The following is a 26,044-nucleotide window of genomic DNA, read 5'->3' on the forward strand; positions in this document are numbered from 1 at the left end:
TCTCAATACACACCAATATGATGTAAATAAGCACTGGAGAGCAGTAGCAGAGGTAGGAGCGGTGGAAGCGAGCTGTTACGTTTTGGGTTTTTTTCCCCTTTGGTGGCCCTCCTATGTTCCATAATATAAAAAAAATATTGTTCTCGCTGAGAACTAGAGCAAACACAAAGTCTTGCAGAGGGATATACATTTATAGCTGGGAATGTAACTCATACATTCTTAAAAAGTATTTCGAACCTCCTCATTCATCCATTTTACAGTTAATTGGAGAAGTGCAGGTGAGTACTCTCAGAGTTGAGTCTGAGCAGTCTGAATGAACTGAGGCACATTTAGTATCCTAAAATATCAGAACCTTGAGTAGATTACAACTGTGACAGCCTCTCCTTTTCTCCTTTTTTTTCTCCTATAATGCCCCGTTGGTCAGTGGTTGAACTATTATAGGGTCACTAAATGTCAGCCATAGTTATTTCTAAATTTCTGTCATTTTCCCTTTGAAGACTGAATCTTTTGGCTGATTTACAGAGTAGGGAGATTGAGATAAACAGAGTCTGGATAGCTGGTTCCTTTTCATTAATAAGGAGACTCGGTGTTCTCAGTGCCTGTCCAGAAAAAATATAACACATATTGATGCAGCTGCAGCTCTGTGTATTTGTGTTTTTCAAATTTTTTCAGTCACCAGAGCAGAGGAGTGCCATGGCAGACATTCAAATTCCCAAACTTCTAAACCAATGGATGTTCCTCCGTCTTCTCTCTTTTTCAGTTACTGGTTTGTGGGTATGGGCTGCTGGTTCCACTGGTTCTAGCTGCGATTCCCCTCCAGCCACTCAAGGCCTCCTGTGGCACAGGGGGAGGGAAACTAAAAGTTAGTTTAAAAGATTCTTATATGATGTGAAATGACGGAGTTCAGCTCTGGATGAGAACAGAAGAATCACCTGCACAGTTCCCAGAGTGAGCGTCCAGCCTCCAGAGTCCCCCCCGTGGTTCCTCCCTGAGGCTCTGGCAGCCGCTGACGAAGCCGTCAGAGCGCCAGCGCAGGAGGCGTGGGGCGGAGCCTGGGAAGGAGCGGATTCCGAAGCCGTCGTCGGGTTGTGCGTCGGAGAGGCGGGATCCTGCTGCCGGTGCTGGACCGGCGGCGTGCTGACCGCGTCCTCCGCGTCCTGGGACCCGCCCAGCGCCGAGGAGGAGTTGGAAAGCAGCACGCCGGACCCGGAGACGCAGCTGGGTGCCGGGCTGCACTCGCCCGACGTGCTGGGCGGCGTGCTGCTGGGCGCGTGTTTCTTCTTGCGGAGTGTGTCGATCCAACTGGAGCTGTGTCTGGAGGCGAAGGAGGCCAGGGCCAGAGACGACAGCCTCATGTTCTTCCCCGAGGTGATCAGCTCTCCAAAGCCCTCCTGGTGGGCGAAGGCGTAGCCGGACCGCCGTGAGCCCCCCCGGGCCCCCAGGCGTCCCTCCGACACGCTGCCCACACCAAAACCGACTGCCTTCCGTCGCTTTTGCCGCACCAGCTGGGTGTAGCGCACCTAAAGATGGGGTGGAAAAAGAGAGAGAGAGACATCCATTGTGTCTGAACAGTCAGAGATTTTTGTTTTACTGAACAGGAAGTCAATCTTGACCATGCACTTCATCTTATCTTGGCATGTGCTACTTATCGATGAAGCCTTGTGTTTTCCAAACTTCAGTCTATAATTATTACTGGTCTCATCTGCATCTCCCTGATGTAATTGCTTCCTCTCATGATGGACATTTCAGTTTCAGGGAAATGAGCCTCCCCGATACAGACCAGGTGAAGCACCGCTGTGTGCAGAGGAGCGTTCAGATGGCGATGACGCACTGATTGAGTCAATATTTGCTGGGTGCAGAGTACAAGTGACAAACACACTTTGTGTGTGTGTGTGTGTGTGTGTGTGTGTGTGTGTGTGTGTGTGTGTGTGTGTGTGTGTGTGTGGGGGGTGGGGGGAGGGGGGGGTGTGTGTGCGGGGATGTTGTCTCACCGTGTCAGAGAGCTGTGGTTTGAGGTCTAGCTTGAGGAACCGAAATGCCACAACTGGAACTATACAAATCACTGTCGCCAGTGCAATGGTCAGCCACACAACCGGCTGCAATAAAGTGCTCTGGCCACTACCTACAAAACGCACACACGCGCAGACACACATTATCCACTCTCTAGTAATATAGAATAGAATAGTTTAGTATGGAATAGTTTAGTATGTTACTGCTGTTAGTACTGACCCACAAAGTGGAACTGGTTAGGGAAGACGCTGAAGAGCGTCTGGCTGTGCATGGCAAACATGATGGTGAAGTAGGAGCCCAGCGAGCCCCATACGAAGAAATGGTTAAATATTGTCCAGAATCCAGTGTCAAGAGCAATCTGAACACACACACACAGACACAGACACACACACACACACGCGCGCGCGCACGCACACACACACACACGCGCGCGCGCACGCACATACACACGCACGTAAATGGAATCAACTTCAGGAAAACAACCATGAACAGGCTATAAAATTGATTCAGCACTGGACAAAGCTAGCAGAAAATCACCTGGACGCTGACAACAATGACCAGGGCTGTTGCCGTGGTGACAGCAAAGGTCTGATAGTCGGCCAGCGGCTCCCCGGTGCCCTGGCTAGCGTCAGAAAGGACGGCGTAGGGGACGAAGAACAGCACCACTGAGGTGTAGATGCCCTGGGCGATGCAGATGAAAAATTCTCTCTTGTTGAAGAGCAGATTGAGTTGACCGGGCTCGTACAGTTTAGGATACTCCAGACTCCTCTGGTCAGGAACATCCTGCAGGAAGGGAATAATTAGCAATCAATGTTGATGTTAATGTTGATGTTAGTATCATACTTTAGTATTGTATTGAAAGCACCTGGTCAAATGTCCCCATGGCCAGGACAGGCAGCGAGGTGTAGACGATGTTGTACAGTGTGATGAAGTACTGATCATAGACTGTCTAAAAGCATGGAGAAAACACACACACACACACACACACACACACACACACACACACACACACACACACACACACACACACACATACACACCAGAAATCAGAACATCTGCCCAATGGCTCCGAATTAGCCCTCCAACCAGCGGAGCCGTTCTGCGCCCTGACCTGGGCGGAGAAGCCGCAGAAGAAGCCGAACCAGAAGTGCACCATGGTGAAGGCAAAGTTCTTGTAGAAGAAGTAGCAAAGGAAGCGGCACATGCGCAGGTAGGACCAGCGCCCGTGTACCAACAGGAGGCGCTGCAGGAAGCGGAACTGGGAGAAGGAGTAGTCGCTGGCCAACACCGCCTGGATCCCTTCCTGGCCCGAAATGCCCACGCCTATGTGGGCACCTGCAGGATGGAGAGAGTGGTAAATTAATGCTTTGCAAATAATGCATTCACTCTCCTCCCTTGTGCAAATGTATTTCCCACAATGTGCGTAAGGTAACATCAAGACCCTTACACATATACAGTACACGCAGACCTGCACATGTGCGTAAGTGTTTTCATGAGAGAATAAAAACCTCAGGGAAACAGGGCATGGAACGAAACACACAATATCGACACACACAGCGCAATCAATGCAGGAAGAAACCAGTTCCCCAACTGATGAAGACACCGCTCATCATGCAATGCTGATGATGCAAAGACATCCTGATGCTGAACCACGCAAATAAACAACCACCCTGTCTCTTATTCAGACACGCACACCTCTCTCGTCCCTCGCCTTCTTCCACTCACTTCCACTGACTCACTCTTGATCATGCTGACATCGTTGGCCCCGTCCCCGATGGCCAGTGTCACAGCCTTCTTGTGCTTCTTGATCAGCTCCACCACCAGAGCCTTCTGCAGCGGCGTCACCCTGCAGCAGATCACTGCTTTGCAGGCGCTCACAGTCAACACCAGCTCCGCCTCCATGTCGGGCTCCAGGGCGTGTGCCTGGACGCGGAGATGGAGAGGGAGGGGTGAGGAGGGATAGGGGATCAGGGTCAGAGGTGGAGTTTTAGGAGGGTTGTAACAGTGGCACATTTGCGAATGTCCTCTGGGGACTGGGACTAAAAGGCCCTTGACATTTTTTTACTCACTCCAACCCACCACAAACAGCCCGCGGTTACTCCACCAGCCCTACCCCATCGACGCAAATACAAACACACCAGACCACTTATAAGCATAATGGATGGATATTAGGCTACTGTAACACATAAACAGAGCTATTTTAAGTGCAAGTGAAGGGTTTGTTGCCAGTAGGCCACCACTGTGAGGATACCATGATAGATTCAGGCAGCCAGTGTTTCATGAATGTCTATATTTGAACAGGCTGTATAATCTATTTCAACACAGGAAATAAGTCAGATAATGCCATTGCCAATTTGGTCACTTTAAACTACACAAATTAGAGACCACACCACAACGGAAAGATTGAGTAGTCGGTTTAAATGACGATGGGAGGCAAGAAATATGGATTGATGAAACAAAGTTGAAGTTGAGGTGGTGCTGGTGATGACGATGATGATAAAGGGATGATGTCACTTGCGAGCTGGTGGAGAATGGACCACCAGGAGTCTTGAGGATGGGGGAAGGAGTCTTCAGGACGACAGGCCTCAGTTATGCCTTCAGTTCCCCAAATGACTCCTAATAATGGCTGTGGCTCGAGTGGGCTTGTCAGAGGTCCTGGAGGTTGGTTTTCGGATATATCGGTGGTAAGCTTGGAAGGACCAGCGTACTAGGATCTGGATGGTGTGGTCTGAAAGACCCTGGCGGGAAGCAGATTAATCTGCGCCGATGTGAAGAGCGTAGCCAGCGTAGGGTTCGGCTGAGATGGAAGACTTGATTAGCACGTCTCTCAAGTGACAATGTAACCAGAAAAGTGGCGATGATTCCTATTTTGTTGGCGAAGAGAGGGTCGGAGGGAGAAGAGGTGAGGGAACGTCTGTAAAAGAGGGGTAGAAAAGGATCGAGGTAGGAGTCGAGACGGAACAGAAATAGGGAAGGGGTATGGCCCATCTGGTTGGTTTTGCTGTGCTTAAGGGTGAAAACGAGGGAGTCTTGAGTATGAACAGAGATTTCGGACAGGCGGGGTGACGATGTGGGTCGAAAGAGGACGGCGATATGTTTGGTAGCCTGAACGATGGGTAAGTATACATCTGTGTAGCAGTTCGGCGGTGAGAGGAAAATCGCTGGGAGGGAAGTCGAGGTTCCCTGTCATTGAATCGAATTGAATAGGGAAAGGAGTTGGCGATTGATGCATCGAGGGATGGTAAGATGATTGGAAAGAAACAGTACAATCCGGTGTGGCAAGGAAGCTTGGAAAGAGATGGAATTGAGTGTGATGGCTAGCAACTCTCAAAAGGTGGAGGGTCCTTCTGTCTTCTCCAGTGCGAGTGGTACTCCGAGCTCGTTGAAGACTGAGGAGATTGTGTTGATGACGGTGCCACGACCAGAAAATCGTCTAAGAAATGAACCGGATAGGTACCGGATTTTGTGATAGTTGACAAGGATCCAGCACGATGCTTCGGAGAGTGCGTCAAATCTTTGGGCTGCTCCTGCACCTGTAACCTACTGCAAAGTAATAATTGCCTCTCCAGAGAACCCCAACGAAACGCCAAAATTCGGGATGGGGAGGCAGTGCCTCAAACGCATTAGATATTATCTGCTTTTGTCAGCCAAGCACCGGCACCGGTGAGATGGCCTGGTCCACTGTAGAGTACTGCATGGAACACGCTGGGCTGGAAGTGAGACTGTTGATGCTTGAAATATCAGTGCCGTGTAGAGATGAGAGGTCAATGATGAGCTGTTTCTGACAGGTGTATTTCCTGGTGGCTATCCCGATGGGACTGACGCGGTGGAGTGGGAAGACAGGCTGTTGAAAGCAACGATCCTGATGCCCTCCATGACTTCTTTCTCCATTAGTCTATTGAAGGCTCGTTGGTGGCTGACTGGAGGTCAGGGGCAGGTATGGGACACAGGTATGGCTTGTAAACTGGTGAAAGCCGTGGGTGATGAATGTTGTGATGTCAATGTTGTGATTGTCATGCTATCCTTGTGGGGTTGTGCTGACGCACTGAGCATACATGTGTATGAATCTGCAGGTTGAAGATTGGCAACCCAGGTCATTAAAATTGTTGCAGACCATCTGCTCTCCATGGTAGAGGACAGGTCGACCTCTCTATCTGTACCTTTTGGCGGGGGAACCAGAGCTGTAAGTGGAAATGGCCCGGGAGGAGGTGCTGCCGCTAAAAGGCGAGTGAAGGCTGATGTCCGGGAGGCTGGCGGTGGTGATTTGGAAGGAGAAGCTGTGGTGCTGCAGGCTGAGGCAGGGTGGGATGGAGCACCGTAGAGATTGCATTCTAGCGACAAAGACTCTGCAGTAGATCTTGTGGTCAAAGGTTCCCCAGTAGGTGCCTTCGTTAAATTGCTGTTGGTGGCCAGCAGCTTCTGATGCGAACCGAATGTGATATGTGTAAAAACCTGCGCCGCCGAAACGCAGCGCCAAGTTGATGATCATGTAATCGTCCAACTCGGAACGACGTTCTGGGTACACGGAGCAGATTAGGTCCCTGTAAAGGAAGAAGGCGTAGGTGAATTCTGCTGCGACGAGTTCGTGGGATCTGGCTGGTGTTGGATGACGAAGAAGAATGGTCCCTGATGCGTTGTCGATGACCATGAGCTGGGAAGTGGTAACCATTGAAGGCTGAATGAGATCCGCGAGATCTATATAATTACCGGCCAGGATCTGCTGGCGAACGGATGTAGAAAGAGGTGAAGTGCAAGATATCACGGTGTGGCTAATCGGGGGGTTGGCTGCGGCGTAGGAGCTGTTAGAAGCGATGGTTAGGGGTGGAGGAGGACGCGTGGGTGGAGATAGTGCGGTCTCTGCTGATGGAGGATAAGCATTGTGAGAATAAATATGGGGATGGGAGTTGAGGGTCAGGGTGGGGGTGGGGGGGGGGGGGGGTCGAGGGGGACAGGATAGAGCAGGAAGAAAAGATAGAGGGGGCTGTAACCATGCCGTGGATGGCAGGCTGGCAGCCCCTGGCCCCATTATAGTGGGGGCTGCAGTAGCCGTAGGAGCCTCTTGGGGGTTGGGTGTTATAATATTTAAATAGACAAACAAATTCTAAATAATATCAAAATCTGAACAAAAATGTATTACTGTACATTTTTTGGCCTGCTGCTAATGGACAGACCATTACGCCTGGGTATCTCTGGTCTATAAATAATAAAATAATATCTAAATATACAAACACCAGCTTCCATATATCTGTAATAGTGCTAGGGTATTGCTGGTCCATCAATTATAAATAATATCTAAAATATTATCTTTTATAGCATTTCCGACAGGCCTGGAATGCAGCAGTGCTACCACTGAAAAACATCCCTTTCAACATGTAGAAACAAATGCTGTTGCGCGCAAACTTATCACTTATCTTCATGGAAGTTGTAGCATCCGCTGGAAGTGACTTCATTCAGCGCTGCCTTTCCTCTTTTCACTCATACTTTTGTCCATTTTGACCTACTTGGTCATGAATCCACCTGTTCATGCGTTCCCGTTGACTGGTGGGAGTTGGGGGAAGGGGTGAGAGAGATGCGCGTTGTCGGCCCACTTTGATTATGAGCGCTGGTGCATAATCAAATGGGCCAGCGACGCAGATCTCTCTGATCTGTCTGGCTCTAGTTTTTGTATATTGAGCTGCTCAGGCGGCCCACAAATCGACCCGCCCACCGGGATTTGTCCCGGTGCTCCCGAAGGCCGGTCCGACTATGGATGTGTCTGTACATGTGTGTTCACATGTATAGAGGTGTCTGCAGTGGTGGAATGTACAATTTTTCAAGTATCCGTACTTTATTCAGTGTGTTTATTTTTGGAGACTTTCAACTTTAGTTGAACTTAAGTTGAAAGTCTTAGTTGAAAGTCTCCAAAAGTACAAACTCTTTACTACTAACACTTTAGTCAAAATTATATTTGTATATCCTTGTAAATTACTACTATACTCCATCTATACTATTTTTTTTGTAAATTGTTATCAGTATACATAGTACACTAGGACTTATTGCTGTATTATAGGCTCTGTTATATCACTGGATATACTGTGTGTGTGTGTGTGTGTGTGTGTGTGTGTGTGTGTGTGTGCGAACACGCGTGTGCACGTGCCTGTGTGCGTATGTGCGTGCATGCCTAAATAGGTGTGTTTGTATTTCTATGTGTGTCGTGTGTGTTTTGTTGAGTTTACCAGGCTGTGTCCATTGATGACGAGTGCATACTCTCCAGAGATGTTTTCCATGAGGGTGGAGGGTGGAGGAGGAGGAGGCGGAGGAGGCGGAGGAGTGGGAGGAGTGGGAGGACACTGATGCTTCTCCCCGCATCCATTATCAGATGCCTCCGCACCCCCAAATCCATTTCTCACTGCACACGACTCTGAATCCCATCGCTCTGTCCCTCCCTCCACCCCTGCCTCCCTCCTGCCCTGAGAAAGCTCCAGCATCCGCTCTCTCGCCTTCCTGATGCAGGAATAAAACAAAACAAACAAGAGTCAACATCAACATTAAAAATTCATGGAGGATTACAGCGAACCGGTCGTTGAAGTGGCGCAAACAGCTGAACAAACATGGGACAGAATGTGAGGAAGAGAATTACACGGAAAATGAAAACAATACAGACAATGGAAAACAGGGACAGGAATATCAAGAATTATAACAAACAGTATTTGATTGTGGCCAAGTCTTCTGTTTAACAATCAGTGCGTTTGAAGTTCTGATTTTATTCAGAATGAGACAATATTCTGAATATTGCAACCTTTCATGTAAACGATCAGATTTTTCGATCATAACTGCGGTTGAAAATATCAATATATAAATATTATATAAATAATCGGTTCAACAATGAGGTGAAAACTGTGGAAGTTTTGCGTGTCAGGTTAGGTAGGTGCACGGTGAGTCAGCCGTGGAAAAATGAAGGGGGCATCTCGACAGAAGGATGGAGAAACAAACTGACCGTAGTTCCTGCCTCACGCTCTGGACCGTGTGACCGCTGACAATGAACACCCCGCTCATGTCGTCCGTCAGCATCTTACAGGAGTAACCGATGTTCACTGCCGTCTCTGGAGGAGAGAGGGAGAGCGAGGGAGCTGGTCAGGCCTTTCCTTTTGTTTGTATCGACTAAATCCAGTGACTGAAGGATGTTAAACTCCTAGGATATTAAAAACCACGTGTAGAACTGGGATAATAACTGTTCCTAAAGCTCCTGAAGAATTTAATCTAGTTAAGAAAATTATCAATTTATTACTATTATTATTATTATAAGTAGTAGTATTATTACTATTATAAATTATAATAATTATAATAATTATGAATTATATAACAACAACAACAACAATAATAATAATAATAATAATAATTATTATTATTATTATTGTTATTATTATTATTATTATTATTATTATAAAAAATAAAACAAGGAAAATGCATTCAATAATAAAGGTAAATATTGTACTCCTTTTCAGATTTAGGTCATCATTGTTCCTAAAAAAAATATTTTCTTATTTCAATGGAGTCAAGTCATTCAAGTAATTGTCAAATAATTCTCACTGGTGGACTTACCCACAGTCACCAACGTAGTGGTGCTTGTAAAATTAAGAAACATGACCTGACTGTCAGTGCTCAAACAGATTACACAGATAGTCTATTATCAAATGGGATCTCCAAATTATCGGAGTATAATATATACCAGATTACGCAATGTTTTAATAATATAAATGATTGGACTACAATGAATATTTGAATGATGAATTATTGGCATTAATGCATTATGGAACTGAGCAAGATGAACTGAAGAGGAGGTTTCGTGTTTGGGATCATGTTTGGACTGCAATTAAGCACAGTGAGAAGAGCGGTAGGTTTCTCAATAGTTCGAGCATTCAGCGAGGTTGTGCTTGCGTTCGATTTTATGAGCAGACGGACAAAATAAAGATGCTAGTAAAAATGAAGCCTTAAAAACAAAGGCATCATAGGATCACTCTGCAGCTCTGATATTGCTCAATGGATTTTAATTGAGGACACAAGGACCTCTCACCACCTCTTGTCAGGCTCGGGGCACTTTTCACTTTTCCATGCGCCCCTTTCATTTTCACTTTCATAGAAAAATTCCATAATTGCGGTACCCCAGAGTACTACAGAACCTGATCATATAATTAACGTAGTTGAATGATGAACTCTCACCCTGTTTGTCTCCCGTAAGAACCCAGATTTTGATGTTGGCGAGAGAGAGGACAGCGATGGTCTCTGGGACGCCCTCCTGGAGTTTGTCTTCTATTGCTGTGGCACCCAGCAGCTAAACACACACACATGCACGCACGCATGCACGCACACACACACACACACACACACACACACACACACACACACACACACACACACACACACACACACATAAAGACAGGAGGCAATGGTATCGTTTTTCTGATTTCCCTTCCTTTTAAAATCTGGAGGAATCTAAAATTAAATAAGCCAAAATGTATAAATGTGTGAAAACGATCTTTCTTGCCTATGTGTTTTAAGCTTTTCACGTATGTATTTTATACTTTATATAGAGGGCCAAAAAGTCTGTGGCAAACAAGAATGCACATGTTGTACAGAGAGAACAGGAAGTCAGAAAGGAAGTGCAGGCCCTTGAGAGAAGGTTACACACACACACACACACACACACACACACACACACACACACACACACACACGCACACACACACGCGCACACACACAGCAAGACATGAGAACAGACCATCATGTCCTGCTCTATCAGTTCGTAAGTGGCCGCCAGACGCTCCTCCCTGCAGTCACTGGCCTCGGCGGCGCTGCAGTGGCCCTCGTGCCATTCCTCCCACTGCTCCTCCGAGAGGTCCCTGTAGGCCAGAACAAGCGTCCGCAGCCCGTCCGATGCATACTCCTGTGCACGCGCACAAAGACGCGCGCGCACACACATACACACAAATATAACATAAATATCAGCACCGTGACATTTTCGTTGACGATTAATTGTCCCGCAAACAATTGAATTGTCTCTTGTCTTTTGTCTTTTTCATTGTATGCTGGTCATAGCGTAACCTTGTGAGAGCAATACTAAATGTCTGCCTATTGCAGAGGAGCCACTAATTGACAATTGACAAGGTAAATTTAATTGTATTCATTAAAACATTTCTAACAGTGGTTTAAATTTCCATTGAGATTACGATGAAAACATATGACTGTGAAATCTGACAGTTTTACGTAAATATCACAATCTGCATAAGCAATTGCGGTCAGGTGAAGTATACATATAAATATGCATATGAAAGTAGAAAATGCATGGCAGAATCACTGATTATGTTTATGGCAACAATAAAATGAAGACATTTAATGACTCGTATATTGCGGTACTATCAAATCATCAGCATGTACATGTTGGTTGGCCACTAGGTGGCAGGGGTAGTCCATGCTTTCCCTTTACAAACTTCACCGTGTGTGTGCGTGCCTGCGTGCTTGCGTGCGTGCGTGTGAACGTGCTTTTACTTACATTGAGGTGGTCTGAGGTGATATTCATCAGTTCCTGGTTGCAAGGGTGGAGTCGCTCCAACAGCAACGTGTCGGCTCCTTTACAGTACAGACGGATCCTGCCTTCTGGGTTACGCACTGAACATAAATGTGGTGAAAATAAGTGTAATAACGACAAATATTCTGCACAATTCATTGAACATGAAAAGAGCAGTATATTATTAGTTTGACTTTGACTCCTTATATATTTTTAGCGCTTTGGGGTCATATAATGTAGTGAATCATATATTGAGGGTTGTTCTCTGTTAGAATACATGCGCTATGTGCTTGAACGACCAGGGCATTCCGAGCCTCGGGGTTCTCACTGTGCTGAGCCGGACCTAGATAAGTATGATTAATTATCAGTCATTTCTGGGCAGATGTCCAGCGCTTAACAAGAAAAAAAAGACAAGACCAGGCCGTGAACTCTCACTAGGGAATGGAATTTGGCCAAAAACCACTCTAGTTCAACAGGTCATACATTTACTGAAAAAGCTCCAAGAGGCCTGGGAGCAACAGAAGCACTTGAACTCCAGTCCAATGTGTGCGTGCTCACCAATAACAGACATCCTCTTGCGGATATTGTTGAAGTCCAGGATGGCGAGCAGCGAGTAGGTGACCGGCCTCCCCAGCTCGCTGACGGTGATGGTGCCGGGCGTCCGAGAGCGGAACACGAAGCCAAAGTTCCGAGCGGCCGTCACCAAGGCTCCTTCATCTGGAGACTGAGCCTTATACAGCAGCTCTCCTGGAGGGATGGACGGACAGACAGTAAGGGCAGACAGACAGATGGACGGACAGACAGACAGACAGAAATACAGACTGACAGACAGCTAGATAGATACAATAATAGATAGACAGACAGACAGACATAGATACAGATAGATACAATAAAAGATAGATAGTTAGACAGACAGACAGATAGATACAATAATAGATAGACAGACAGACAGATAGATTGACAGAAAGACAGACAGACAGGCAGACAGACAGACAGATAATTAATGACAAACAGACAGACAGACAGACAGACAGACAGACAGACAGATAGATAGATAGATAGATAGATAGATAGATAGATAGATAGATAGATAGATAGATAGATAGATAGATAGATAGATAGATAGACAGACAGATAGATAATTAAACAGACAGACAGACAGATAGATAGATAGATAGATAGATAGATAGATAGATAGATAGATAGATAGATAGATAGATAGATAGATAGATAGATAGATAGATAGATAGATAGACAGAGACAGACAGACAGACAGATAGGTAGATAGATAGATAGATAGATAGATAGATAGATAGATAGATAGATAGATACGTAGATAGATAGATATGTAGATAGATAGATAGATAGATAGATAGATAGAATGATAGATACCCTCACTCCTCTCCTCGCTCATCACAGTGTGACAGAGCGACAGCAGACGGAAGAACTCGTGCGTGTGAGCGTCTCCCACTTTGACAGACTCCAAGAGGCTGTTGTCAAAGAAACAGAAGTCTGGGTCTGCCAGCGGGTTGAAGGGCGAGAAGTCCAGTCTCTGGAAGGAAATAAAAAGGGATTTCTTTGCACTTGTGCAGTGAACTGTTCAGTAGCAAACTCCAGGAAGTATTAATCCATTCAAAATAAATGTAGATAGAGTGATGGAGTACAGTATAATGTAAGTTTCCTACCTTTGGTTTAGGTTCGAGTGGGTCTCCTACTTCACCTGAAAACACAGGCATAATTAATGTGTGCATGTGTTTGTGTCTTGTGTGTGGTTGTGCGTGTGTGTGCGTGTGTGCGTGTGTGTATGTAACTTTGTGTGTGTGTTTGCATACTGTACATACCGAACACTTGGCCATTGATGGAGCATTTGTTAAAGCTCATGATATTTTGCGTCAGAGTTCCAGTCTTATCACTGAAGATGTATTCCACCTAAATGAAATGATTCAAAGGCCCAAAATGAAAAACAAAGTTGCGAATGACAACAATTTACAACATCAAGAGTGGAGAATGCATCCGTGACTACAGATCCAGGAAATGTTATCTTTATTGTTGTAAAATGATGCAGAATACACAGATATGAAAAGCTTGTTAAAATGTATACATGGTGATTGAGCTTTGTATGTATATTTATTTATGTTTTTTGTTTGTTTGTCTATCCATCCATCCGCCCGTCCGTCCATCTGTCCATCCATCCATCCATCCATCCATCCATCCATCCATCCATCTATCTATCTCTCTCTAGTATGGCGCTTAAAATGGCACCTGTCAGAAATAATATGGCGCTTGCCTAAAATGGCGCCTCTGGTTGGAAAATGTCCCTTTGTGACCAGTATTGCGTGCATGTTGCTCATGCTTCATTGCACATAGCCTTTATGACGACTTGCTTAGATTAGACTATATAAGGGTTGTAGTCTTTGTCGTCATTGTCTTTTGGCTAGTCTCTTCATCTTTGACGTTGCTAATTGACCCTGCTGCAGTAGCGCCAATAAAGGATCCATTTTGCATCGCACCCGTCTCCATCTTATTGAGGAAGCTCCACACATCAACCAACCTTGGAGGGATCCGTTTTCCAGATCCCAAAACTATCTGTCTACCTGTCTACCTAATAAATCTTGTCTATCTGTCTATCTCTTATCTATCTATCTATCTGTCTATATCTATCTATCTATCTATCTATCTATCTATCTATCTATCTATCTATCGATCTGTCTATCTATCTATCTATCTATCGATCTATCTATATCTGTCTATCTGTCTATCTGTCTGTCCGTCTGTCCGTCCGTCCGTTTGTCCATCTATGTATTTATTCATTCATTCATTCATTCATTTATCTGAAAATACAAACGACCAAAGAACCTGAACCTTGCTGAAATCTAGTTCAAACTCCCACCTGTCCCAGTTCTTCATTCAGAGTGGTGGTCCGGGCCTCAGCCGCTGTGTTGCAGTGTGAGCAGAACATCCTCCGGTCCCAGTTGATGAAGTAGCTGTGGCCGAGCCTGATCACCTCCACACTGAAGAAGAAATTGGGAGAAGGGTAAAAGATAAACGAGATGGAAAGAAAAAGAGAGAAAATGAGGCGGCGAGTCCGGGTGAATCGTCCAGTGCTGGTGTCACAGTCGGCGTAGTGCATTTCCAGAGGAAAGGTAGCAGTAGAGTCCATGTGACCACATTTATTGACATATTTTGACAATATTGATTTATTTATTGACATTGCGTCTCAAATACCATGATTCCACTCCTCCATATCTTCAGATGTATTCTGTTGAACCACTCTGACTGCTCATATAAAAATATACATAAACCAATTCCAACAAAGGCTTCCACCCCCAGATCAGAAAATAATAAACTGATGAATTTCTGTATATGAAGGTAAGAGACTGAAGGGTTTCACAAATAACTCAAGCCTTTCCCTTTACATTTTGTGGTTCACTCAAGTTTTTTTGATCAGATAATTATAATGATATAAGTATATATAAATATAATTATACAAATATTATTATTATTGTTATTATCATTATTATTATTATTATTATTATTATTATTATTATTATTATTATTATTAGGGCTCCAGCCTTGTCCAGTCCATTAGTTAGTTGTAATTGCTCTGGAAAAAAAACAAATACTATTTGAAACAGAACAACGGCAGAAGTTACAAACACGGTTTACATTTCGTTTGAGTTTGAATTGAATTCATCCAAATCAATCCACATACAGAGCAGAAATTAGTGAAAAAAACGAACAAATTTGACCGAAATCACAGGAACAGTCGAAGTCATCGAACGTCCAAAGTATCGACAACATCGCTAAAAGTATCTGAAACTCAACAATGGCAGAAGTTACGAACACGGTTGAGGTGTCGTTTGAACCGGTCGTGCTTGACTGACATGCCACTATTCGTAAAACAAAAAGAACAAGATGAGTTTTACAGTAAGACGCTTTATGACGTCATTATAGTATTTACTATAAATGTGCAGGTTCTGGTTCAGAATGTCCATTTGGACCGTGTCCAGTGTGCGGTGTAGACTCCGTCGCTCTGTAGTGGTTCGACATTACAAACTATGCATTTACGTATTTATTGATGTACCTTCTTACCTGGTAGATGTCTGTGGATCTGTTCGATTGATATTTTATCTCCGTGGTTCCCATTACTTTGCAGGATTAATGAAAAATATGAAAAAAAGGAGGCCACAAAAACTCATAACCACATCGAGTCGAATCCACTCGAATGTATGAGTGATGCGTTCAAGATCCAGCGAGCAACTGTAGTACATATCTCGTACGTAACGTGACTAAACTAGACCCCGTGTGGGTTAGATAAGTAGATAGACCCAGAATTTTCAGCTGTCTTGGTTAATTGACACGTTACTGTTCATAAACAAAATTAACGAGATGAGATTACAGTAAGATAGAGTAAGATAGATACAGTAAGACGCTTTATGATGTCATACTATTTACTGGAAATGTAAAGATTCCGATTGAGAATGTCCAGTCGGACCATGTCCAGTGTCCGGTGTAAGCCACTCTGTATTTGTTCGACATTACCAAACTATCGATAAACATGTATATTTATGTAGATTCCTACCTGGTAGATGTCAGTAGATCTGATGATTAATATTTGAAATCCGTCGTCCCCATTACTTTGCCGGATTCATGAAAAATACAATGAAATGTAGTCCACAAAAACTCATCACCGCACCTGGTCGAAACCACTGAAACGTGCTACTGAGTGATGCGTTCAAGATCCAGCGAGGCGTCGGAAAAATAGAAGCCGTGCAGTGGTAATTACACACAGAAATACCACAACGTTCTTCGTATTTCATGAAAATGTAACTCGCTGAAAATGTAATCCAAGGAAAAAACTCAACAGATATATGACGTGCCCGACACGGCGCCAAACGGCCACCCATCTCTGAGAGTGCAGCTTTATTTCCACGGACAAGTTCAAGTTCAAGTTCAAGAGATTGACCCCATTGTGAGTTATAACAATGAGAAGTTCTGGTTTACAGGCAAATGTGCACGCTTGGTTTAAAGACAGGAAGGTTGCAATGTTTAGACCTTATAGTCGTTGCTCCACAAGACGAGCAACCGGTCAATGCAAACTTGGAAAATTGTGACGACTGTCAACTGACCCCTGTGTATTGCTGCCTGCAGCTATTTTACTAATTATTATTATTATTATTATTATTATTATTATTATTATTATTTTTATTATTATTATTATTATTATTATTATTATTATTATTATCATTATTAACATTATTAACATTATTATTGTTATATTCCTACCTGACATAGAGCGAAATGGGCACCACGGTGTTGAGGATGATGATGTAGGACCAGAAGGAGAGGAAGGCGGAGAAGAGGAAGTTGTCGACGGGGGGATCCCACGGCAGGTAGCTCTGGAACAGGGAGCCCACCTCCTTCTCCCACACAGCGCCCCCAACCGCCAGGATCACACCCATGCACACCAGGAAGCCAAAGATCTGGTCCACACACACACACACACACACACACACACACACACACACACACACACACACACACACACACACACACACAGACACACACACACACACACACACACACAAACCGAATTACCTTCCGAGATATTCAATTTGGATCTCTGATGATAAAATGGTATTAAATTACCTTGTAGGAGCTTATTCGTGAAATTGGATTCAAACTGAATCGTTATGATACCGTCCCAAAATAGTTTCGCTTCTCACCCAGAGGACCAGAGTGTTCATCAGGCGATCAATGCTCGTACGTTTAAACTTGGTGCGACCGCTGTTCTGCATCAGCTTGGTGTCTGGCCCTGACACACAGAGAGAGAAGAGGTGCATAGTTGCACATGGACACCCATACAAGCTACACACACATGTACACACACACACACACACACACACACACACACACAAACACACACACACACTCTGCTATTTCACCATACTATACAGTGCTGACCATAAGTAAGTGGACAATGACACATTTTCAGTAGTTTTTGCTCTGTTTCAATTAACAGTCAAACATTATTATGATCTGAAAGTACAGGTTGTCGGCTTCCAATTAAGAGTTTTAACACGCATAGCCCCCTTTCTTCAGTATTTCTATGTATTTGTAAGTATTTTGTGACTTTTACGTTCAAATTAGGCACAATTATTAGTTGGATATCTATAACGAGAAAGTATTAAGTATGAAGTAGTATGAAGTGACGTTCCAATGTCTCTGACCCATCAGCATTATCAAACGTTCAATATCTGACACCATAGCACTACCTCTTTGAATTTAAATGGATCTCAATGGGGATCCTGCTGCAGACTGTATTCAACGGTAAACTACTGAAAAACATTACGGGATGCATAGTTGGCTAAATGAGGGACAGGGAGTTAAGGCATAAAAGGAGCCACTGGTCATCACAATCAAGCCGGAGATGCAGGAGATATGGATGAATAACTTAAGCCAATCCATTGATAACGACCTCATTTCCGGCTTCTCAACCTCAGCATCTGCTGCCGTGAGACCTTCATTTCCCCTGGACGATCTAATCTCAGGTGATCTCGTGTTATGTTAAACATTTACGCGTGTGCACGGACTGACCGGCGAAGATGACCAGGCCATAGCAGGCCTCGGTGTTGCGCAGCACGCAGCCCCGCAGCAGCATGTTCTGGTTGGTCAGGCTGTGCTTGCAGTCTCTCCAGTACAGGGTTCCACTGAAGCGGTCCAGCTTGTTGTTCGGGGGCTCACACATCACCTCGCCTACACGCACGCACGCGCACGCACACACACACACACACACACACACACACACACACACACACACACACACACACACACAATGTAAGTACACACACATACAAACGCATATATATGTGCCTATACTGTATATCATGTATATATAGGGACTCACATTCCTGATGATTCAGTCAGCGAAACATCCACCATGTCAAGTCACCAAAGCATAGAGCTCCTTGGTGTGTATTATAGCGTCAAATTAATATTTCCAATGACATCATACTGTTGGAGCACACACGCATACACAAGCACACACACACAGCTCCTGGAACCTGATATGAGGCAGAGGACTGATGGTTGATGTGCTTCTGCAGCAGTAATGCGTTTTACCGGGCAGGTGTGGGAGGTGTGGGTGTTCTGCACTGACAGCAGACCATATTACAGCCTCTGTGTCGGTGGGTGGTGCAAGGCTCTGGAAGTCAAATGCTGACAGAGGACAAAATAAATTGTGTGTCTTTGTGTGTGTGCGCGGGCGTGTGTGTGTACGTGTGTGTTTGGGTGAGCGTGCACACTTGCATTGCACATAAAGCAACATTCAAGTAAGTAAAATTCTGCACTGCGCCGGGCTCCATCTGAACCAGTCGACCTTCATCGATCTGGGTAAGCGGGCTGAAATGAATTTTGACGGAATTAAAAAAAACTAAAAACAGTGAAGGATGGGAGCGTCTCACCGTCGAACATGGCCAGGTTGTTCGGGTCTCCGAGTTCTGCTGTCACTGAAACGGACTGCCGCACTTTCATATTGGTCTCCCTGGAATACAGATCAGAACGCAGGTTTTAAAGAGGCCTCTCGCAAGTGAAAGTTAAAACGCTGCATATCCTGTGTGTGTGTGTGTGTGTGTGTGTGTGTGTGCGTGCGTGCGTGTGCGTGCGAGCGCACGTGTCTGTGCTGACCCATCAAGCTCGGCCGTCTCGATGTAACAGAGACCGTGAGGTTCGCTGCTGGTCAACAGCAGCAGATCAGCCTGTGCAGAAACACAACGGATGCAGTTAGCATCCCTTACACGGGCCTGGCAGTGGAACAACATTAACATCAGCATAGGATGGCTTGCATCCACTGTATGCATTGCACCGTATGTATGGTCAGCAGCCGCTGTGCGTACAGCGCGCGTGTGGTTGGCCTGGGTGCGCTGTGTATGAGGGACGCAATGATTTGGCGGACACACTCACCGCCACAAACTGGTTGTTCTCCAGCTTAATGATGTCACCCACTCGAACGTGCATCCAGTTTTCATTCTGAAGCCTGAAGGCACAGAAAGGAAGGAGGGGCGGCGACAGTGGAAACAGAGGAAAGAAATGAAACGGAGAGACAGAAACGACGATAAATATACGTGTGTGTGATCTCGGGGAGGAAGAGGTTAGGATATTGATCATTTGTAGACCGCGGGTTTGATTCTGGTCACAAAATAAAAATAAAACAGTAATACTCATAATAACAGGGAATCCACCGATGCCACTTCTTCCCTGTCAGTACGGTTCATTCCTAAGTCTTAAACATAAAGTAATAGATTCTAGAATTACGTTTTTAATGCATTGCTTTTACAGATGAGTGGGGAACTGTGTAGGCTGGCGTCTTTTTCGACAGGTCTCTCGGTGTCGGGTTTTGTATGGGGTGCATTGTGCTTCGCCGCGGGAAATCAAAAAAGCTCTGGACTCACGAGCCGCGGATGAGGACCTGCGACCGGCGGTTGTTGACCTGGTTGTCGCTCTTGTGTCGGAACTGAAAGATGGAGGGGAGAGCAAAAGTCAAAGAGGCGTTTCCCGGAACCGCTGCGGGGGCTGACGGGGCGGGGGTTTCGAGGTGCTCTCACTCACGTAGTCGTCCGTGGCGTCCTTCACGGCGGTGATGCTCAGCACCAGGGCTAAAGGCACGATGGTGGTGAAGCAGGAGAGGGAGGAGATCTGAGGTATCAGCTGCACGGAGAGAGAGAGAGAGAGAGAGAGAGAGAGAGAGAGAGAGAGAGAGAGAGAGAGAGAGAGAGAGAGAGAGAGAGAGAGAGAGAGAGAAAGAGAGACGGGTGTGTTGTGAAAGTCTGCGGCGCTGAGGTCCCCGCCGCGTCCGAGCTCAACCTCCTTGCCTCACCTGCAGTATGAGCAAGAACAGGAAGTAGGTGTTGGCCACTTCCTGGAACTGCTCGAAGAGGTTGACGGGCAGAAAGGTGATGACGTTGTACTTGGATGTCATGATGCGGTTGCTCTGGACGGCAAGACGGGGGAAAAATAGGAGGAAACATTTCCGTAATCACACTTGCATTGCTGCAAATAATAACATCTTCACAGTCACTGATCAGCACACACATTTTTGTCACAGCAGTAAATGTTTCCACTTTTTAAATTGACCTTAAAATAGAGACTATTAAATATTAAATATCTAAATTAAATATAAAAAAAATGAGAGCTGTCATCCAGAAAATAGTCCTTTAAATGATGAACGTCAAATTGTAAACATGGTTAGAAATGTTTTCTTACCGCGTACTGGAACTTCTCATTGTACTCTCTATCGTTGGCCCGGACCCTTCTCTCCTTCTCTGCAATGAAACAAATACTATTATTATTATTATAATACAAATGTTACTGTTATTATGGATCATTCTCGATCCATTCTAAACAGTGGGTTTTACATTTATAATAATAATATAGAGTTTACTCAATTTTTGCTCTTGCTTTTCATGACTGATTCTCTTCTCTCTGTTTTAAAAGACGAAGTGCTGACTTAGAATTCGGCTCTGGTCTCCTCTAATAAAAAGAAAAAAATCCCTGGTTGCCGTCTTTTATGCAGTACTTTACTCTACTTGCACACAAAAACTTGCCCGTGCTTGTCTAACTGTTGGTATAATGTATGTAGAGCACTGTAAGGTGGGCCAGGTATCCTCAAACAGAAGGTCTCACAGAAGGTGAAATAGAGTCCTCTAGCACACAAGCTAGGGCTGTGCATAACACACACACACACACACACACACACACACACACACAGACACACACACTGACACATGTACTGACACACACAGCCACAGTGTGGTTTCCTGTGCTCTAAACCCCCAAAGAGACAGCACGCTGTGGCCCTCGTCGTGTTTAGAAAGGTCTCTACACTGTATTCACTATCGTCACTGTATGAAGAAACACTGCCACCTCCGTCAGACCATCCCTCAACAACAAGGTGAAGTGAGAGCAAAGCAGATGAATGATCATGTATGATGTATGCCCCATCCTCTCCTGCCTTTATTGCAGGAAAAACAAAACAAAAATGGATATCACTGATTTGATGATGATGATGATGATGATGATGATGATGATGATTATGATGATGATGATGATGATGATGATGGCGACAAAATCCATCTTCACAAACGACAAACTCCCTCCTCTTTGTCTCTGCGTATTTATCGAACTACCTGAGGGTAATGATTGTGTTTTTCTGGAGGGACCTTTGCCTGCTACAGTATGTCGCTGAGGGCGCCAGGACCACGGCAACCTTCTACGAGGAAGACGGGCGTGCCTCACGTCCAGGAGACTCGGCGTCTATCCCTCCGCTGCTTTTATCAGAGCCAGCGCAACGGCTGCCCCAATGCATGATGGGATGCCGCCGAGCCCATTAAGCATTTATAAAGCCAGACTCTGACAGCCTCAAGGACACCACGGACGACTCTGTGATGACGACAGCTCCGCATTAGATCAAACAAAGCCATGAAGCTCCGTTACAAATATCCAGCTGGAGGATTTCACATCCCATAGACGGCAGGTATCAGGCGTGGGTCATATATCACCGTTTACCCGAGCGGTGTTTAAATCGACCCATTATGCTCCTTTTCACTTGAGGTCCCCAAATCATGTCGCTGAAGTTTGTCGCTGAAAATACCACTCAGATTATGCGTTCGAGCCATTCTCACATGCCTCGCTTGTTCCAAAACGGGCTGTCTCAGTGGGTGGAGCCTCCCTCCCGACGCCCCGAGGTCTGTGAGCCAATCGGGTTTGAGCACGGCTTCCAGGTTTCGTTGCATTTGCTCCGTAACTTTCACTGGTTTCGCCTTATCAGTCCACCAAAATCGGCTTCTGAACAAATTTGAGGCTTCATGTTCGCGGGGGTACACCGCAACAGACGCGGGGATTTTTGGTTTCGTGTCGACGTCGGAAAATAAAATAAGATAAAATAAAATAAATACATCTACAATAAAAACACCCTACTAGTGTTAGTTTTGTTTGGAGAAACACACAGCGGATCGGATGGAGCAGATGACCAGATAAAGAAAACCGCTGACGAGCTGACGTCAGCTCGTGCAGAGAGTGGAAAAAAACCTTGCAAACAGAGCGTTCAGCGCAGTCGGAAGCTGGAGAGTTTTGTTCACAGTGATTACTTTGTCATTAGTTTACCTCATTGTTTGACACTTTGGCCACGTCTAATATGAACATCCCACATTGTAACATTATATATATATGACAAAAAAATAAGGAAAAGCATAATATGTCCCCTTTACGGGAGAATATGGCACATACCAAATCCAATGACAAGAGCCTGATATGATACAAAGAGCCAATCAAACATGCCAACTGACTTTTTATTCCCTTTTGACACTTTGAAATACGTTGAGGTCTTTCTAATAGACAACATTTGATTAGTTGTGAACCTTTTAACACACCTCAACCACTTTCACAATATGTATTTTTTGGCATTATCAGGTATTAACTTCTCATGTTAATCCTCTCATCGATTCACGTCTATTCATTGTGAATTCAACAGATTTTTGTGGCTGGAATTGATGAATTAGAGGAATTAGTGCAGCCTTGCAATTTGGATCTCGCAACCCAAGAGCGAGATTTGACCTTTTATTATTATTATTTTTTTAATGAATTATGGCAAATACCATTTTTTTTTTTTGCTTAAGACTTAGTCATCAGTTTCATAGGACGACTCCCGAGTGACTTGGTTCAAAAGATTAGATCGTTGTGATCCCAGCAGGATAGCCTTCTTCTTCTCAGATAGCGGTGTGTGCCGCGGTATAAAAATAGGTTGGCTTCTTCCGCTCATTAACGGTAACGACCAGTAGAGTTCAGGAACAGCGGATTATTACACTTTAGGATTCAGGCTGGGCCGGCTCCGATGCTTTTCCAAGCACAAAGCCGAGACGCAGAGAGCCGTTTTTCCCGGGGCGATGACTCCCAAACCAGCGAGCGCGCGTAATGATCCATGAACCGGAGCCGTCTTGGTCACGACTCTTCCTGATATATAAAATGTCTCTGGGGCTGCAGAAAAATGATCACTCACACCGACTAACTAAATCAAGTAAAAGGGTGTGGGGGGGGGGTTATCAAAACGGCCGCGCACGCGCTCGATCTAATTTGCCGGGATGGGACGGGGGGACGGGGGGACGGCGCGGCGACGACGGGCTGGAGGTCGGATCGAGGGGCAGCGCGTGCCACGGGAGGTGAGGATGCGGATGACGCAGCCCGGCGACGGGAGTGACGACTGGCGCCGGGCGGATTGATCTGCGTCTCAGGAAGCCGCGGCAAGGACATTTACCGGCGCGGGAACCCTAACCCTCTCAAGTGGAATATCCTCAGTCAACCCGACGGTGGGCGGGGGGAGATAATAAGCAATAGGATTTGAACGATCGCGCCTCACGTCACTTTTCTTTTAATGTGTCTGATCGGAAGAACAACGTTCATAATGATGAAACAAACAAAGCGCCGGTCCACAGCCCAGGATAAACAAAGGGAGCAATCAAAAAAAAGACATCTCGGCCAACGAAGCCTCCCCATTAATAATCAAAACAAATGCACTGTATGTGTGCATTTCATGAGAGCGGAACATAAAGAGATAAAAAAATCAAATACCCGTGGGTTGAAAACCATAAGCCTGCAAGGGAGACGGAGGGTGAAGTGCAGAGGTGTTGCACAGCGCACACACACACACACACACTCAGGGTGAGAACATTACGAGTGGGCGAGACGCGCTGAGAGGGAATGAAACTTTGACACGGATGGGGAGAGGACGACCAAGCGCGGTTGTTTTGAATCACCGAGTTGGGAGATAAGGATGATGTGGTCTGTTAAATGACATCCGACGCGGGATGTCATGCATGGGATGACGCGACGTTCAAAGACGTGGCTGCGAGGCGGCGAGGCATGTAGCCTGTACCTGTCCGTCCCTTCCTCGGTTCGGCCGCCTCGAGCCCCCGCCGTTTCTTCCGCTGAAGCGGGAGGAGGAACGGGAGCCGCTTTTCGGGGACGTCCGGAGGCGCCGTCATCGCCGACCCGGCGTCGAGAGCGGGCGCGCGCGCGCTCCCGCGTTTACAAATCAAGATGGACGAGGACTCTCCCTCTCTCTCCCCCGTCTGTCTGCCTCTGTTCTCATCTCCTCCCCCCCTCTCTCTCGCTCTCTCTCTCTCACCCCCCCACCCCCGCCCTCCCTCTCTTAATACTTCCACTTTCTACCGTTTGAAATGCTGAGGTCATCTTGAGGCTTCGCAATGTGATCATTTTTAGAACAAACGCCGTCAGGTTTGAATCTCCGTGCGTGGCAGGATTGAGAGCGGTGAATATTTTGACGATGCCACGATGAATATTTGGTTTTCTGGCCGGCGTTTTTTTTGGGAAACATTTGCTTGTCAGCGTATCACAGGCTAGACCCGTCGCGAGGACCCTCTTCGGTTGAGCCCCTCCCTCCATAAACTTTTTGAGCCTCGCGTAATCGCAGAGGCTCTAAACTTGCCGCCGACGCGACCCGAAAGGTGCCTTAGTCGCCGAGCAGACTCCCGAGCGCCGGGGAGAACTGTGATCTCGGATGGAGTTCCGGAGAGATGTGGGACTCATCCTACGCCTTTAATGGGACGGGGGGGGGGGGGCAATGCAGGTGCCAGCGCTCGGGTCACGGCAGCGACAAACCGCTCTCCGGGGCGCGTCCGGCACACAAACGCTTCCATCTGGTGTCGTGTACAAAAAGCACGGTGACCCCCCCCTTCTTTTCTGTCTCGTGACCGACGGTGTTATTCCTGTGGAGAGGGGACTCCCGCACGAAGCCCGGCCCGCCATCGCGCAGCGGTGAGGGGCGTACGCTTGCGTCTTCGGTTGAGGCTCCCGTCGAGATGTTAAGGAAAAGCCCTCGCGTGCTTCATAACAAAGAATAACGTTTCCCCAGGATCTCCGACGCCATCGCGGCACAAAGATCTGCCTCAGCTCTGGAGCGGTGCGGATTTATTCAGAAGGGAAGAAGTCGTTTGCGAGATGTATGACGGTGAAGCCATGAATGAGTGATTGCGTCGAGGTAATTGTGGCTATCTCAACGTGTAGAATCACATCTAGTCTAATAACTATTGGTGAGTTATTTTGCGTGTTTGCAGGATGAATTGGAAGACGAAGAGGGAAAAGCACCTTCACCGAGGCTTCAGGAGCACTAACCTGGAGGAGGCCTCTTGGAGAACATCTCCGCTCTGCTGGCGACCTTCCGCCCTGGCCCATGGGACCGTCTGAAACAACATGGAGGACGGAGGGAAGGAAAGGTGTTACAGTAAGGGAGAGAGAGAGAGAGAGAGAGAGAGGAAAGGGTCGCTCCAGCGGGAGGGAAGGAGGAGGTGAGGAACACCAACAACAACAACAACAAATACTGAGTGGCAAGGCCGATCCCTTTCCCTCTGAATTAGGCAGTGATCATTACCGTCCACAAATGTCTCAGAAATCTGAATGAAAATTAAACTGCCAGACCAG

The 26,044-nt window shown here is 46.0% G+C and overlaps 1 protein-coding gene across 1 annotated transcript; it reads right to left on the minus strand.

The window, feature by feature from the left end:
• Nucleotides 1–697: 697 nt before the first annotated feature.
• Nucleotides 698–25,773, minus strand: atp8b2 (ATPase phospholipid transporting 8B2). The gene is made up of 30 exons (XM_080004739.1): nt 25,739–25,773; nt 20,816–20,874; nt 20,430–20,543; nt 20,162–20,260; nt 20,005–20,066; nt 19,517–19,589; nt 19,241–19,311; nt 19,018–19,097; nt 18,152–18,310; nt 17,281–17,369; nt 16,841–17,037; nt 14,445–14,565; nt 13,396–13,483; nt 13,240–13,274; nt 12,947–13,106; nt 12,113–12,301; nt 11,540–11,655; nt 10,769–10,933; nt 10,210–10,321; nt 8,987–9,092; nt 8,400–8,493; nt 8,226–8,309; nt 3,750–3,933; nt 3,122–3,345; nt 2,876–2,959; nt 2,548–2,793; nt 2,226–2,368; nt 1,992–2,118; nt 933–1,520; nt 698–834 (listed from the first exon to the last, which is right to left on the minus strand). Exons 1-30 carry the CDS (start codon nt 25,761–25,763, stop codon nt 757–759), a joined length of 3,972 nt encoding a protein of 1,323 aa, XP_079860865.1. The 5' UTR covers nt 25,764–25,773; the 3' UTR covers nt 698–756.
• Between the last annotated feature and the right edge of the window lie 271 nt (nt 25,774–26,044).

Source organism: Zeus faber (genome assembly GCF_960531495.2).
Source record: "Zeus faber genome assembly, chromosome: 8".
Lineage (NCBI taxonomy): Eukaryota > Metazoa > Chordata > Actinopteri > Zeiformes > Zeidae > Zeus > Zeus faber.